Raw genomic sequence first — 15,971 nt, forward strand, 5'->3', positions numbered from 1 at the left:
GACCTTAAAGTCAGTTGGAACCACAAGGGCTAAAGTTAGGTGCCCTTAAGTCGGTTCTGATTTACTGCAACCCAATGTACAACACAAGGGAACTTCCCAGTCCCGAGTCATCTTCACAGTCATTCTGTTTGAGCGCATTGGTATAGCCACTGTGTCATGCCATCAGCTTATGCAGGGTTTTCTCCTTTTAGCTGATCCTCTACTTTGCCAACCATGGTGTCCTTTTCCAGGGACGATCCCTCCTGATACCATGCTCAAAGTACATGAAACAAAGTATGCTAAGTAGCATTCTAACTATATTCTTCCAACACACATTTGTTCCTTCTTCTGGCAGTCCATGGCATATCACATATGCTTTGCCAACACCATGTTTAAATGCATTAATTAGCCTCCATTCTTCCATATTCATTGTCTAACTTTCATATTCATATGAGGTGGTTGAAAAATACACCATAGTCTTCAAAGTGACATCTTTGCTTTTTTAACCACTTGAAAGAGATCTTTTGGAGCAGATTTGCCTAATACAGTATGCTATTTGACTTCTGGGCTGCTGTCTCCATGGATGTTGATTGTAGATCCAGGTAAAAGAAAATCCTTGACAAGTTCATTATTTTTCTGTTTATCAGGACATTGCTTATTGGTCTAGTTGTGAGGATTTTTGTTTTCTTTATTTTGAAGTGTAATCCATAATGAAAGCTGTAATGCCTGGTCTTCACAGTAAGTGCTTCAAGCCCTCTTCACTTTCAGCAGGTATAGTTGTGTCACCAATATATCACAGGTTGGTAATGTGTCTTCCTTCAGTCCCGATGCTGTGTTCTTCTTCATCTAGTCCAGTGTCTCAGATTATTCGTTCAGTATATGCACTGAATAAGTATGGTGGAAAGATGCCCACCTTTTCTGATCTTTGTTGTTGTTAAGTGCCGTGGAGTCAGTTCCGACTCATAGCGACCATACACAGGGTTTCCGAGGCTGTAAATCTTTACGGGAGCAGACCACCTCATCTTTCTCCCACGGAACCGCTGGTAGTTTCGAACTGCTGACCTTGCGGCTCACAGCCTGATTCGTAACCACTATGCTACCAGAGCTCCTTTCTGATCTTAAGCCATGAAATATCCCATTGCTTTGTTCTAACAACTGCCTTATGGCCTATGTACAGGTTCCACATGAGCACAAGTAAGTTTTCTGGAGTTTCCATTCTTCACAGTATTATCCATAAATTGTTAAGGTCTATAGTTTATAGGTCAATAATTCTGATAAGGTATAAACAAAGCCTATCTAGCTTTAAAATAATAAATAATAAAACTTTGCTTCAACTCATATATTTAGACTTGGAGTTCTGGTGTAATGCTATAGAATAAGCACTAGACAGCAAATTGGTTTGAACATTAAGGTCAGCCATTCAAATTCACCAGCCACTCCTTGGGAATCCTATACAGGGTCACTATGAGTGGGAACCAACTCAAGGCACTTAGCAACAACAGTTTAGGCTTGGGATTCGTAAAGTCTTATTGACACAAATTTTTCTTTTCTCTTGTTTCGGACTACTTATTCTGATATCTGATTGAGATTTAAAGCAAATCTTAGCTTTTATACTTTATACATATATAGTTCTCTTTTTTGGTCAAGGGTGTGTAACTCACTCCATTATACTTTATACATATATAGTTCTCTTTTTTGGTCAAGGGTGTATAACTCACTCCAAATTTTTTATATAGAGCATTAGTAAAGGATTCATTTAGTCTTAGTACAAATATGTATATTAAGTAAGAGAAGCTATATTCTATATTGTCAGTAAGATTCATATGCATTATTGAAACAGCAAAGAAAAGACCTTTTAGAAACCTTTTGTTTTACTTTATCTAACCAAAACATATTTGGCGAACCTTGAGAATAATTTCAGGTTCAAATGCTTTTTTTCTTTCTCTAAAATAATTTTATGACATTGTAGTTCCTATTATGCTATGATATCTGTAATGGTGGTGGTTGTAACTAAAATACCCATTAGAGTCCATTTTTTTTTTAAAGGATCAGTGATATAAATAAAAGTAAAGTGTCTCATCATGGTATGGAGACTGAGTCATCTGTTTGAGCATATGGAATCTTTGGCTGCTGGACTGCATAGTCTTTGTAATGCCCAGTGTCCAGGCATTGACACAACTGTTCTGGGAGCAGAAGCAGGGAGGGACCTGTGTGTTCACTCTCCTTGAACATGATAGAGGGGGAAATGGAGAAGGATCTTTTACATTATTAATTATTTTTATTGTAGACTATTCTCGTCTACATTATCCTGTGTATATAGAAAAGAAGTACAACAAATTTATTTTACAAATAAAACTACGAAGTTCTTTTTCTTTGGCGTTACATCCATCTGAAAAATAATTGTGAGAAAATGCAACTTTTCTTAATTTAATTATTCTATTTTTATATTTGCATACAAAACTTCCCATAAAGATTAGTCTTCAGAAAAGGATGATTCTTATTTCTTAATTTTGAAACAAAATGTGTTTGTAACTGTTGACAATTTAAAGCCTAACATTCAGATTAGGTGTTATATCCTAACTTTATGTTTTATCCTTTTGCTATTAATTACATTATTATTACTATCTAAAGAGTTCCTGTTTCTTTAATACTGTTTCTGCACCCTATGTAGTTAATCTTTAATGTTGGGGAGGACAGGAGGAGAGATTGAATTAGCCTTGTAACCTCTTTTTCTTCCAGACTGATGATGGAAAATAAAAGCTCTTAGCCACAAAATGTAACACTTCGAATTAATATTTAATTAGACTAGCAAATTGTACACTGTGGCTGGAAGCTTCCAAAGAGTTGTTAGTGCCACGATTGACCTACAGGTTTAATAATAACTCACTTCTAGAAGCAAGTGCCAGTTCAGCATAGTAGAGCCACTGTAAGAAAGTCCTAAGAGATTAAAATCAGCAAACCAAATGGCAGGCAAGGATTCCTGGGATGGAGCCTTCTGGAAAGCTGGGAGCTGGAATAGCTTTTAAGCCAGGATTCAGATGAGAACAGTGGGTGAAAAAGCTGATCCCTCCTGTTCTGGGAGCTTCTGGTTGTAGTCCAAAATCTTAGAACAGATTTTTACTAAATGTTTTTGCTGCAGCTATTAACTTACACTGAAAATCAAATATTGAATAATTTTTCTGTGAAATTTAGCAAAATTCTTGTGTAAACATTAGTTCTTAATTCTTTACATATTAGTACATAATATCTGTAAACTCAGATCATTAGATTATCAGATAGGTTTGGCGCTGTACATCTATGCTGTTTTGCTGTGACATGCTGTTGCCTTGTACCCTGTATAGTTGATTTATATGGTTCATTTCTATATTATTTCATTACGGGGCATTATGCAGAGCCTGAAAAAGAGATTGTATAGAGTCTTTAGCCTTAAAAAAAATTTTTTTTTCAAGAAGCTATATATCAAATCGAGCAGAATTCAAAGGCATTCTTAATTTTAAAGACCTTATATTATAAAAAGCAATGCTATATTTGCTATGCTTATGATGCAATTAAATTACAAGATAAATAATTGGACCTCCTGGTGAAACATTGGATCCTTATAGTTCTGACAGATTAATCTAGTGAAAAATCGAGTACCATGAGTTTGAAAATGGGCAAACACAGAACAGTAGACTGAAGAAAGAGCACCTTGCATAATGTATTGGTCATATCTTAAATAATTAAAGAAAAGAGTCATTAGTTTAAAATTCAAGCAGGTGAGAGCCTTGCCAGCAGAGGGAGTAGTCCTGTCTTCCGTCAGGTTCCCATCATTTTCCCACCTGCCTCGGCGTTTTTCCCAGCCAGTCTCCCATCTGGACCTGGCTCTGTCAGCCTGCTCCTGATGACAGGCTATCATTTTATACTCAATGTGGGATTATTCTAAGCTGGTTTTAAACTTTAGTGTCTTTAACCTGCCACTGCATCACAAACATCAGCTGAGTGCTCTGTTTGATATTTGTATATTAGCAATTGTTTTTCCAAGCAGGATGTGAGCTTTTCTGTGAATTTCATTTTAAGAGGTTGAAATATAATACAATAAACAACAACTTTCTGATTTTAAAAGTTATTGATGAAACAATTTTAAGTAAAAAACAGAAACAAAGTCTGTTAATTCCTATAATATGAACTATGTGGATAGTTCCTACACTATGAAACTAAATTATTTGCAGTTCATGGGAGATACCTAAAACTAATTTGAAGACCATACCATTATTCTGCCTAACCTGTTTATTATAGTATTTTGCTCATACTACTTGTAAGAGTTTTTATAACATATCAGATGATTTAAGAGGTGTTGTAAAATAGCAGATACTGATATAAAAAAACTGATTGAAATAGATGCTCTGCAGCACATGTAGTATATGAAACTCATGTAAATGCTATTTCTGAAAAAAACATGTGTCCTAAATGAAAATAAGCGTAAATTATAAAGAACCAACAATTTCATACCAAAATTTCATAACCAATGTTTGATCAGAGAAACAACACAAAGACATGATGTTGCTCCATTGCTTACTCCTGGTTAGGTTTGAAATTTTTACAATTTCTTGTGTCAGTTAGTCATTAGTCTTCTTTGTCATTAGTCTTCTTTGTGAATATGTTTTAAGAATTTAAAACAACCAAAGAGTATATGCTTTGTGATTTCGCTACATGAATATTATCAAGAGTACTGTATGTTATGTGTAGAATTTCTTAAATTAATGAAAGTTCTTATGCATTCTAAAATTAGCTAGTTGTGACTGAATTAAGTTCAATGTTAAGTCTGGACATAGTTAATCTAATTCCTTCATTATTATATTACAAATATGTATTAGTATAATTATATTCATCAAACTATATTCTTCCTTATACTCAAAATTACAAAGAACATAATTTTCTTTCTAGCTCTGATGGCACAGTGGTTAACGCACTCAGCTGCTGACCAATAAAGTCAGTGGTTTCAACCCACCAGCCACTTCACAGAAGAAAGATGTGACTGTTTCTGTAAAGATTTACAGCCATGGAAACTCTATGGACTGGTCCTATTCTGTCCTATGGTCACTATTACTCAGAATCAACTCAGTGGCAATGGGTTTGGTTTGGTTTGGTTCTTTGTTTTGTTTATTTTTGTTTTTATGGTTTATGGACTTTAAAAAAAGAAATCTAATCCTCAGAAGTAGGTGAAAACTCTGGGTAAGGTAGAGAAGGTTTGTAAAAATGCTACAGAATAATTTTATTACTTCACAGTTTTGATTTCTCTAAAATAGAGAACTTAATAAACATGGAAAAACAAATATCTCATTAGATGTCCCTAGATTTAAAAAAAAAGTCCCTAAATAGTTTATCTTTTGATATAAATACAGTTTTTATTATATTAAAGAAATGACAGAATTATATGTAAGCTTTAGTATAAGGGGCTTTCAAAAGTTTGTGGAAAAATTTTATTACCTTTTCATTCCATTTTTCTACAAAGTTTTGGAAACTGCTTCATTTGTTCATATATTTGTATGTATGCATTCCATATCCAGAAACTATTACGAGTTGAGCTATTGAGTGTACCATTCTCAGCATTTTTTGTATGAAGGTCTTCCATCCATCATGTCTTATTGTGGCCTCACATAAAGTAAGTAAAATTTTCTTTTAACTTTTCAACATTAATTTGACAGCTCTGTTATGCTATGCTAAAATCGGATGTTCGTGCTTTCTTAAATAATGGTAAATTGAGTAACTAAAACACTTAAACTTACTTGAGACATTGCATAAATGTTTTATGCCAGTCAGTTTATTCCTTTCAAGCTTTTTTCCAGTTAGGCTATTGATTTATTACTTCTTGTTTCTCTTGCTAAATTTTTCCTAGAAATAAATCTTGTATTGGTAGAAACTCATTGAGACGATTTTGAGTTAACTAGAGTAATGATCTTGAGATTATTGAGATGACTAGGCTCTTGATACTACTGAAAAATCCAGGGTCTGTGGTATTCTGAATTTTGGGGTAACTCTAGATAGGTCTCTAAACTTTTTTTTTTTTTTTTCAGAAAATAGTGAGAACTTTATATGTCAGTGGCTTAATTTTTATCTCTGAACTAAGTACATAGTTTAGAATTCTTGTGCTTTGAATTGAAAGGGCGCATTAAGTTAATCCTCCTTTATTTAAAATCCATTTAATGGATTTAGGGTATCTTAATAAAAATAGTATTACCATTCTATACAAGCAAGCAGGAAACATTCTATGAAACCAAACAAGGAACATTCAAAATAACAACTCTGAAGATTTAAAATTGGAATAGGAAGGTAGAAAACTGCACCATTCTATTTGCCCTATTTCTTTGCACTGACATTTGACATAATCTAAATTTAAATAATCATCCTGTAACAGAACATTTGAAGATCCCTTTATATAACTTAAAACAATGCTGTGTGAGACTGCCAGCAAACTCTTAAAACTTCTGGTCACCGACTTGCTTCTATTCTGGCTTTCCTCCTAGTCATGTCTTGGCTGCTGTCCAGAGCTGACAACTTTCACCAAGGAGAGAAGGGAGATTTGTTGAGAATACGAAGGATATTTGAGCCATCTTAGATTTCCACATCCATACAGGCAAAGAGAAGTGGCAGTATCATTGTACATACTTGAATGATATCATTAAGCTACACATGCTCTATAACCATTAAATTACTCATAATGGCAAGCCCTGAATATCTGTACTTAAAATATTTCTTATTGAAAACTGTAAGATCACAAATTCAAAATTAATATAAAACTTATGCTCGAATTTTATGCCTAAATATTTGATACACAAATGCCTCTGCTGCTCAGTTTCCAACTGCATACATATACTAAAGATCAAAGAGGTTTGGCTCTTGGCTAATAACATAGATCCACTCAGAAACTGTTAGGATGAAAATGTGGAAGTTCCCATTTCAGGGTCTCTGCTAAAGATCTCTGAACTTCTGGGTTTATAATATGCCAATTTATTGTTCATAGTCTATTACTACTACCGTGAATTATGGTTATTATGCTTGTAAAGGTTTTATTTTTAAGCTGTTGATTATAGATTCTTTTAAGTAAATTCACCTATTTTTTATCTTAAAGACCATTGGTGATGATGATAATGATTGATGATTTAAAACACCTTTTGACAAAAGTGGTTTTAAGATAAGAATAGATCAGTGTACTCCTTATGAATCATAGAGGTACAGAAGTAACTCTGTAATATATCTTTACCTTTTTAAAAAAATGTATGTGCATTTATGTGTCAAAATATTTGTATATGTTCCTACAAAGAACTGGAATGCTGGATTGGCTTATAATAAAAAATAAAGCTTATCATAGTTAGAAACATAAGATATTCCTCTATATAATTTCCATTGCTTTTTATTCTATAGACTTTCTTCACATGCTGCACAACTTTCATAATTAACCTGTTTTCCCCTATCACATTAAAAACAAAAAAAAATCTAGCAGAATTGTTGTACAGACAGCAATACCAGTTAATGTTAAATATATTTTATTTTATGGCAATAGTATACTTGAAAGTTTATTCTTATTCTGATACTTCATGTATGCTTTTATAATAGAATTTGTCATTTGTAACTGCATTGTAAATCTATGGAACTCAGATAAATGAAATATATTCATGAATTTCTAGGAAATTTTGAGATCCAAGTTGCATATACCTTTTGTATTCATTAATTCATAGATTTCCTCTTCAAAGGAATACTGTCTCCCACAAACTAGCGAGATCTATAGTGTTACTACATGTTATAGACTGTCGGATTCTTTATTAATGTTTTGTAAGGTTAAATTAAGAAATAAAAAACTCTGTTTTGAAATAAATAAATATACACTGCTCTGCTTATATACCACTATTATGGAAGACTAGTCTGTCTTTAAGTCTTACAGTTTTCTATGATTCAGATAATTAAGTAAAACATAAATTTAATCACAGAAATCCTAAATAATTGAATTTCTACAAGATTGACTTTTATTATTTTAGATTCAGATATTTACACACAATGACTTAGTATTCTACTTACAGATAAAAAGAAAGCTGACCTTTTTGATTAAGAAATACTGTCAGTGGCCTTTAATTGAGCTTGTTCATCTGGGGTTCATGGCAGGAGTTCTATTCTGTTGAGCTTATCGTAAAAATGAAATGATAAGAAGTTGCTGGTTGGTATCCAAGATTCTTCTTAATGGGGAACCACATGGTTATTCCTCATCTCCCACTTGTTCTCACCCTCTACTACCAACCCACCCCCACCCCACCCCCACCCTAACATTGTTCAATACTCAGCACAATGAATCATTTTCAAGTTGACTCATTGTGAACTGTCTCCCAGCTGTTGGAATGTCTGGCAGACATTTTTGTTTGGGTGAAGAATAACTGGCTGAAACCCAACCTGGATGAGTTTGATATAATGGTCTTTGGCTAAAGAAATATTGAGGGGAGCATGTTTATGGTCTCTGAAGCCCCTGTTATTCCTGGAGTAGGACCATCCCCTGTGGCACAGAATTGAGAGTAAGGAATCAATCTGGATTATTTTCTCACCATTGAATGAAAAATTGCCTTTGAAAAAGGGGGCAGACCCAAATCATGTTTGTTTTTCTCTACTTGGTGCTCATGTGATCAGAAGTATTAACAATAAATAAGGATAATTCTTTTTGTTGTTTTTTGTTGTTGTTGTTAAGAGCATTAATTTAAAGGGTGAAAAATTCTTTATTCCGTGCACATTCCTGCTTATGGAGGACTTTCAGGTACTGCTCAAGATGTTAGTTAGCTAGTCATTTCAACAATGTTTGGTGAGTAAGTGCTGAGTAAGGTAGCGTTGATCACTTCTCTTTTAATTTTATTCATATCCATTCCTTACAAGAGGATTTAAGAGAGAATGTCAGTAAGCTCAAAAATTAATCACTTTTGCAGAATATGAATGTCTGATTATATTTTGGGCTTTTCTTTTAACAGGGCATAGCATCAGACTGATAAATTATTTCTGAATTGTTTTACATTCCCCATAATAATAAAAAAAAAGGTTTTAATTGGTGGGTATTAGCAAGTATAAAAATTGAAGTTTCCAAAGTATGTTTAACTAACAGTATTTTTTTTATCTTATCAAGATCTTTTGAGAAAATAAATTATATATATAATATGTATGTGTGTGTGTGTATATAATCCTATAGCCCATTGCCATTGAATCAGTTTCAATTTAGCAAGACAACTGTCCTATAGGGGTTCCAAGGCTGTAAATCTTTACAGAATTTGACTGCCATATCTTTCTGCCCCAGAGTGACCAGTGAATTTGAACCATTATCCAGTTAGCAGGCAAGTGCTTAACCACTGTGCCACCAGAGCTCGCATTCTGTGTGTGTGTGTGTGTGTGTGTGTATAGTATATATATATATTGTTGTTGTTGTTGTTATGTGCCGTGGAGTCGGAACCGACTCATAGCGACCCTGCACAGGGTTTCCGAGGGTGTAAATCTTTACGGGAGTAGAAAGCCTCATCTTTCTCCCGCGGAGCAGCTGGTAGTTTCAAACTGCTGACCTTGCGGTTCACAGCCCGAGTCGTAACCACTACGCTACCAGAGTGTTGTTAAATGCCGTCCAGTCATTTGTGACCCATAGTGACCCTGTATAGGATTTCCAAGAAGCAGTTGGTGAGCTTGAACCACCAACTTTGGAGTTCAAACCAACATTGCAGTCCAGCGAATTAACCTACAGCATCACACCAGGATTCTCTCTGTCTCTCTCTCTCTATATATATATATTTTTTTGTTTGTTTGTTTGTTTGTTTGTTTGTTTTTGTTTTTGTTTGTTTGTTTACTTACCTACTGGTAGCGTAGTGGTTATGAATCGGGCTGCGAACCTTAAGGTCAGCGGTTCGAAACTACCAGCCGCTCCGCGGGAGAAAGATGAGGCTTTCTACTCCCATAAGGATTTACACCGTCGGAAACCCTGTACAGAGTCACTATGGGTCGGAACCGACTTGACGGCACTTAACAACAACAAATACTACTACCCTGGAGTGGTGCTGTGGGATAATGCACCACACTGCAATGCCGTTTGAACTGCAAGGTCGGCAGTTCAAGCTCACCAGCTGCTCCTCAGAAACCCTAGATAGGGTCGCTATGGGTTGGAACTGACTCGATGTCACTTAACAACAACAACCTTGTCAGGGGCTAAAGGGAATACTGACTTTTCATTAAATAAAATAATGATTTTTTTTAAAAACTGCAGAGTATTGTGTATAGTTTTATAAACCTGAAACTCTGGATATTTTAGAATTTTTGCTGCTTAATAACTAGAATACTGTTTTTGGATAAGTGCTAATGTATTATTTTATTATGGCAGAATGTGGTCACAGACTTTGAAGTTGAATTGTTTCCCAGTATTTTCAGATGTTTCAGTTTGTCTTGGGAAGGAAAGAGGAGGCTACTGATTAGTCATCTACCATTTTTTCTTTGCTTTCATATTACCCCAGAGCCAAATGGCAGTATCTGGAAACAGAGAACAGAAGACTCCAAAGCTAGGCATTCTGCAACCTCTTAGCTAGACCTTTCAATGTTTCCAATATGAAATGAAGACCTCAGCTGTTATAAGACTGGGACCTGGTCCCAGCTGACAGACGGCTATGGAACCCTTGTATTATACTTTGCACTGTATTATCTAATGCTTCTTATGCCAAATGGGTGAAGTAAATGGAAGAATAATGGGAAAACCACTTATATTTTCTAATAAAATTTAAGTGTATTGCCTCAACTCTTCAAATTAGAATGGCAGACTATATGGGCTGAGATTTTTATGAAGAGCTTATTTTCAACCTGTGATTAACTTTAGCTTTTAAGTGATTTTTCTCTGTTAATAGCCTGTCTCCACTACAATTTGTCAATGAAATAGTGTAGTGACTCTATGTAGATATTTATTTTTTTAACATAACATGAATGTTTTATTTCCATGTTTTACAGAATAAAGCAGTCATTGCTCGTGTTACAAACTTGTCAGATACAGTAGTTGGGCTGGAATCATTTATTGGTTCTGAGAAAGAAACTAATGCATTATATAAGGATTATCATGGTAAGCATCACCTTTATAATGAGAAGAACCTATCCTGGCATCTTCTAGGGTACTTTGTGTCGTTAGAATATCTTCTATCAAGTAGCATGAGTTTTATTTTACGATATGTCTATAAAATGTGGGTAGCTTATAACCAAACTACATTAAGACTACAAAGGAAATATAGTAATCAACTGAAAGGAGCCCAATGCTAGTACTAAGTAAGACATAGCTTAGTCAGATGGATGTTTTGTTAGCCCAGTGGTCTAAAGTGCTGTGAAATCCATAGTATTTATTAATCATGTTGAAATAAATATGTTAATTCTAATAGTAACAGCTTTGTATGACAGTTCATACTTACAAAGATTGACACTTTAGATAAGTTAAATGCATAATGTATCGTGTATTAAAATGTCTATATGTAGGTAAAAAATATTTTCCATTTACTCATGTTATTAGTTTGAATTATGAAGACTTTAAAAATATTGACACTTTGGTATAAACACAGGACAATTAATTGGAATTTCTACTTATATTTATAAGATTTTTAAATAAAAGTTCTTATATAGAACTATTTGAATAGGAAAATATTAGTATTTTGTATGTTTGGGGTCTAAATTGAATATAGAATAGAATAAATAATAGATTCTTACCTTGTTATTGTTGTTGTGATGTGCCCTGTAGTCGGTTCCGACTCATAGAGACCCTGTACATAGTTTCCGAGGCTGTAGATCTTTACCGGAGCAGAAAGCCTCCTCTTTCTCCCACGGAACAGCTGGTAATTTCAAACTACTGACTTTGAGGTTAGCAGCCCGATTCTTACCTTATCAAGTGTTACATTCTGAGTGTACATAAATTATTGTTACAGTTATTGTGAAACAATTATTCTTCCCTGGAAACCTTTAAAGACTGAATAGCTAGTTTGAGGCCAGAGCTCTGGTAGTAGTGGTTATGAATCGAGCTGCAAACCTCAAGGTCTGCAGTTCGAAACTACCAGCTTTTCCCCGGGAGAAAGTTGAGGCTTTCTGGTCCTGTAAAGATTTCCAGGCTCGGAAACCCTGTACAGGATCGCTGTGAGTCGGAACTGACTCCGTGGCACATAACAACAACAGTCCTAGTGTGGCATTGTGGGATAAAGCACTGGACTGCAAGGTTGGTTTGAACCACAGGTCGGTGGTTCAAACTCACGCGCTGCTCCTTGGAAACCACGTACAGTATTACAGGGTTTTGAATTGGAACCAACTCGACAACACTTAACAACAACAAGAAGACTATGAGAAATTTTTGTTGTTGTTATTTTACATACTAGGAAGTATTAAAGATTATAAGATACTTTATATGATAAATTCAGCCACTGCTTTGAAGAGTCAGTATAAAACCTTTTAAAAAAGAATAAGGCCTGTATGATCTAACAATCAATTATATATATTTTAAGACTAGAGAATATGAACTGTGAACAGTAACAACTGTAAAAATAATTTGACTCATAATCATTTGTTTGCATAAGTGTACCTAGGGTATATGCCCAAGTGAACATAATTGATAGTACTTAATACATCATTTTATTTTGAGTAGGAAGAGCTCTATTAAGAATAAGGTATTTCTTTAATCATTTCTATTTTATTTTTAAATTGTTCAAATTAAATGTTACCTTAATAAATGATAAATATTATTATTTTGTAAGTATTATAAGCTTATAAATCCAAGAAAATTATATATTAAATTCTATAAAAATATTATTTTGATTAAAAGATTTTTAAAGATTGACAAGCTATGATAATGCTTTCTGCTGAAATGTCTGAATTGATCAATGAATTCCCCACAGGTTAATGAGTGATTCTGATGACTAGGCTAGTAACATTTTGTTAATAAGAAGGATCTGCCAAATCATTCATTGATTCTGTAAGGCTTCTTGATTTAATAGCTAGCCAAACAAATATATATAATTTTAAAATATAAAATGTTCAAGTAACAATATGATGTTTATTTGTCACAAATGTTTTACTAAATAGCTCTACATGAGCTTTTAAAATATTTATAGCCATAAACTGCTTCTTACATAACATATTTGCTTTTTATTTTTTAAGTTTAAAATTTAAGTCAGATCTTAAGTGAATTCTTTTCAAAGGGACTGTTTCTAAAGTTACATACCTGAAGGTTTACTCTAAACTTAAAATTAAAAAGCTTCATTATTGAGCATTGAAACACAGACACACACCAAAATAAATAAATAAATAAAATTGAGAAGCTGTTCTGTAAATAACTTTTATTTAATGCTAATCTGCAATTTGACTTTTTATGTTTAGGGATTAATGTTCTCAAAATGATGATTGTCAAATTTGGGTTAAGTCAGAGAAAGGCACTGACAAACCTTCCATTCACCTTTGGTGAATGACCCCTAGTTTAGGCAGAAACTATATTAGGATACGCCAAAGCTATCCACTTGTCAGAAAAAATTAGCAAGTGTTTCTACTGACAAGAGACCAAATCTCACGGTTTACCTAGCACTGTTGCTAAATTCCTAACAGCTACATAAAGGTCTAGCATGCCACAGAAAAGAGTGTCTTGGATAGCATCAGGATAATGTTTGGTCCTAAAGTGTACTCTGAAATGTAGTTGTCGTCAACGGTTTGTTCAAGTCATTAATAGAGTACAAAATGAAATACTTTTCATTAGTGCTTCACTGGTTATCAGTAACCCATAAGTCTTGTTTTGCTGGCTGCTTACTGGTGCATTTAATAAAATAAAGATCACTCAGTAGTGCCGTGGGCAGCATGCAAGGTGATAGCCATATTTGCTTACTGTAAATACAAGAGAAAATCACACACAAACCGGCTGTAGTTTTGACAAGTATTAAGATCCCTCTTTACATCTGTACTTCTGTACCAAAGTGCAATTAGTTTTCCTCGCACAAGGATTTCTGTTTATCTTATTCTGCTTGATTACTTGAGTATAATCACACCATTTGCTTCATTGCTCCTGGTAGTAAGCTCCAGTTTTAAAAGGGGAGGATGCTTGTGTGTAAATTTACAGAATTCTGCTATAAGACTCTTAATTTATGCTTCTGATGACAGCATTTTAATTTTTTTTCTTTCAATTTCTGGTACACAAGGTTTGATTCATATACGGAAGATTCCCCGGCTTAATAACTTGACTTGTGATACATCAGATGTGAAAGATTTAGCTTTCAAATTAAAAAGAAAACTATTCACCATTGAGGTAAGCGAGAATATTTATGTTTTAATTCACAGTCATGAGATAAACAGTATTTCCTTTTTTGTTTTGTTTTTTAACTTTAATGAAAGGCTTCAAACATGTTTCATGCTAATAATTTTTTTTATGTTCTTTAGTACAATGGAATGGTATGTTTTAGACTCTCCTATTTGTGTTTTTTATTTTAATGTATATCTTTGGATTACAAAAAAAAAGATCTTGTTTTAAATATCTGTTCAAAGTAAACTCCAAACTTACATAATAAGTATGACATGCAGATTTCAAAGGCTTTCCAAAGCATATTTAATTGCATGTTAATGAGCTGTGCTTACTTGTGTGTGGAATGTATATGCTACCCATAATTTTGTACAGCTAAGACAAGAGGACCCTTATGTATGTAATAAAAACATTTCTTCTTACTATTAATGAAACCACCTTTAGCTCTCTGTACTGAATTAAACAAAGTATACTTTGCACTAATGTCTTTAAGTAAATTTCTGTAAAATTTAATCTTTTTCTGTGACCTTTATGTAAGCAATGGTGACAGACAGTAGCAGTACAAAAGATTTATTTCAGCTTAATCTTGCTAAAGACCAAATGAACATGGAACTATTAAGCAATTAGAGTTGATGTATTTATTAACGAAGTAAATGTTCAGAGAGAGATGGCTTTTGGGTGATGTGATCGTTATCAGCATAGGCTGCGCAATTTTTTCTAACAAAGACATAAAACAGCCAAGCAGCCTTGACAAACCATTTTGTTTAATCTCTTTTCAAATGAAAAGCTCTTAAGCAGGCCACTTGTCTTAACTGCTTGAAACCATAAAAAAGAGAGAATTGCCACCAATAAATTAGCATATTTTTAACTTCATCACCAAATGATGGTCAATGTGGCTTGGCACTGCTTTGGTGTTTGGGACTTCACCCTTAAGTGACCACTTTGGCCCTTTTTTGACCCTCTGCCCTCTTTAGCTGGCCACTTGAGAAGGTAACTTAATGATTCTCTCTCTCTTTCTTTTTTCCGTCACGTTTTCAAGTAGCACCAACCTATAAATCATTGTAAGGGCCCTATCCAGTGACAAATTAATGTGCCCTCCTCCTAATTAATGGTCATCAATGCCGTTAATTATCTAATCCTATGGAGAACAGTTAATAGTTAATCAGGCAGCCCAGTTCTTCAAGCAGGTCATCTCTGCATGAGTGTTAGAAGTTTCTCATCTGGGTATACTCCCTTTAAAAGCCACTTAAAGCCAAAAGAACAAGTGTAGAAATAGTGATTCTTGAGCTAATTTGCTTTCATTCTCAAAAGAAACCATTGACTTAGACCCCAACACTGTAATTGTTCACACATTGTTTCACTTTTTCTGATAGAAGATTGAGCATTTTATCATCATATTGCAAAAAAATATATAGCGAATAAAGTTATTATTTAGTATTGCAAAGAAGAAATGCTTTACCATTTTTTTTTAAATTGAATTGAATTTATATTTTTAATGAACTATAAAAGGTCTTTTTCTCCATGAGGCATCTTTCTGCCTTTTGGTATAAAGTTACCATTTCTATTCCATACAAAATAAGCAGAGATTCTCCAATTATATATTTATATATAATACAGACTAATATATATATACAGACTGCAAAGCCGTTTGAACTGCAAGGTCGGCGGTTCAAGCTCACCAGCTGCTCCTTGTAAACCCTATACAGGGTTGCTG

General features: G+C 34.0%; 1 protein-coding gene across 1 annotated transcript in view; it reads left to right on the forward strand.

Annotated features, from left to right (window-relative positions):
- ELP4 (elongator acetyltransferase complex subunit 4) overlaps window positions 1-15,971 on the forward strand; it is a 300,558-nt gene that overhangs the window by 106,763 nt on the left and 177,824 nt on the right. The window contains exons 8-9 of the mRNA XM_006864859.1: window positions 10,960-11,068; window positions 14,160-14,266. Of these exons, the coding sequence (XP_006864921.1) occupies window positions 10,960-11,068; window positions 14,160-14,266 (216 nt within the window). The remainder of the gene's footprint in view (window positions 1-10,959; window positions 11,069-14,159; window positions 14,267-15,971) is intronic.

The sequence above is a fragment of the Chrysochloris asiatica genome, unplaced genomic scaffold (assembly GCF_000296735.1).
Source record: "Chrysochloris asiatica unplaced genomic scaffold, ChrAsi1.0 scaffold00072, whole genome shotgun sequence".
Lineage (NCBI taxonomy): Eukaryota > Metazoa > Chordata > Mammalia > Afrosoricida > Chrysochloridae > Chrysochloris > Chrysochloris asiatica.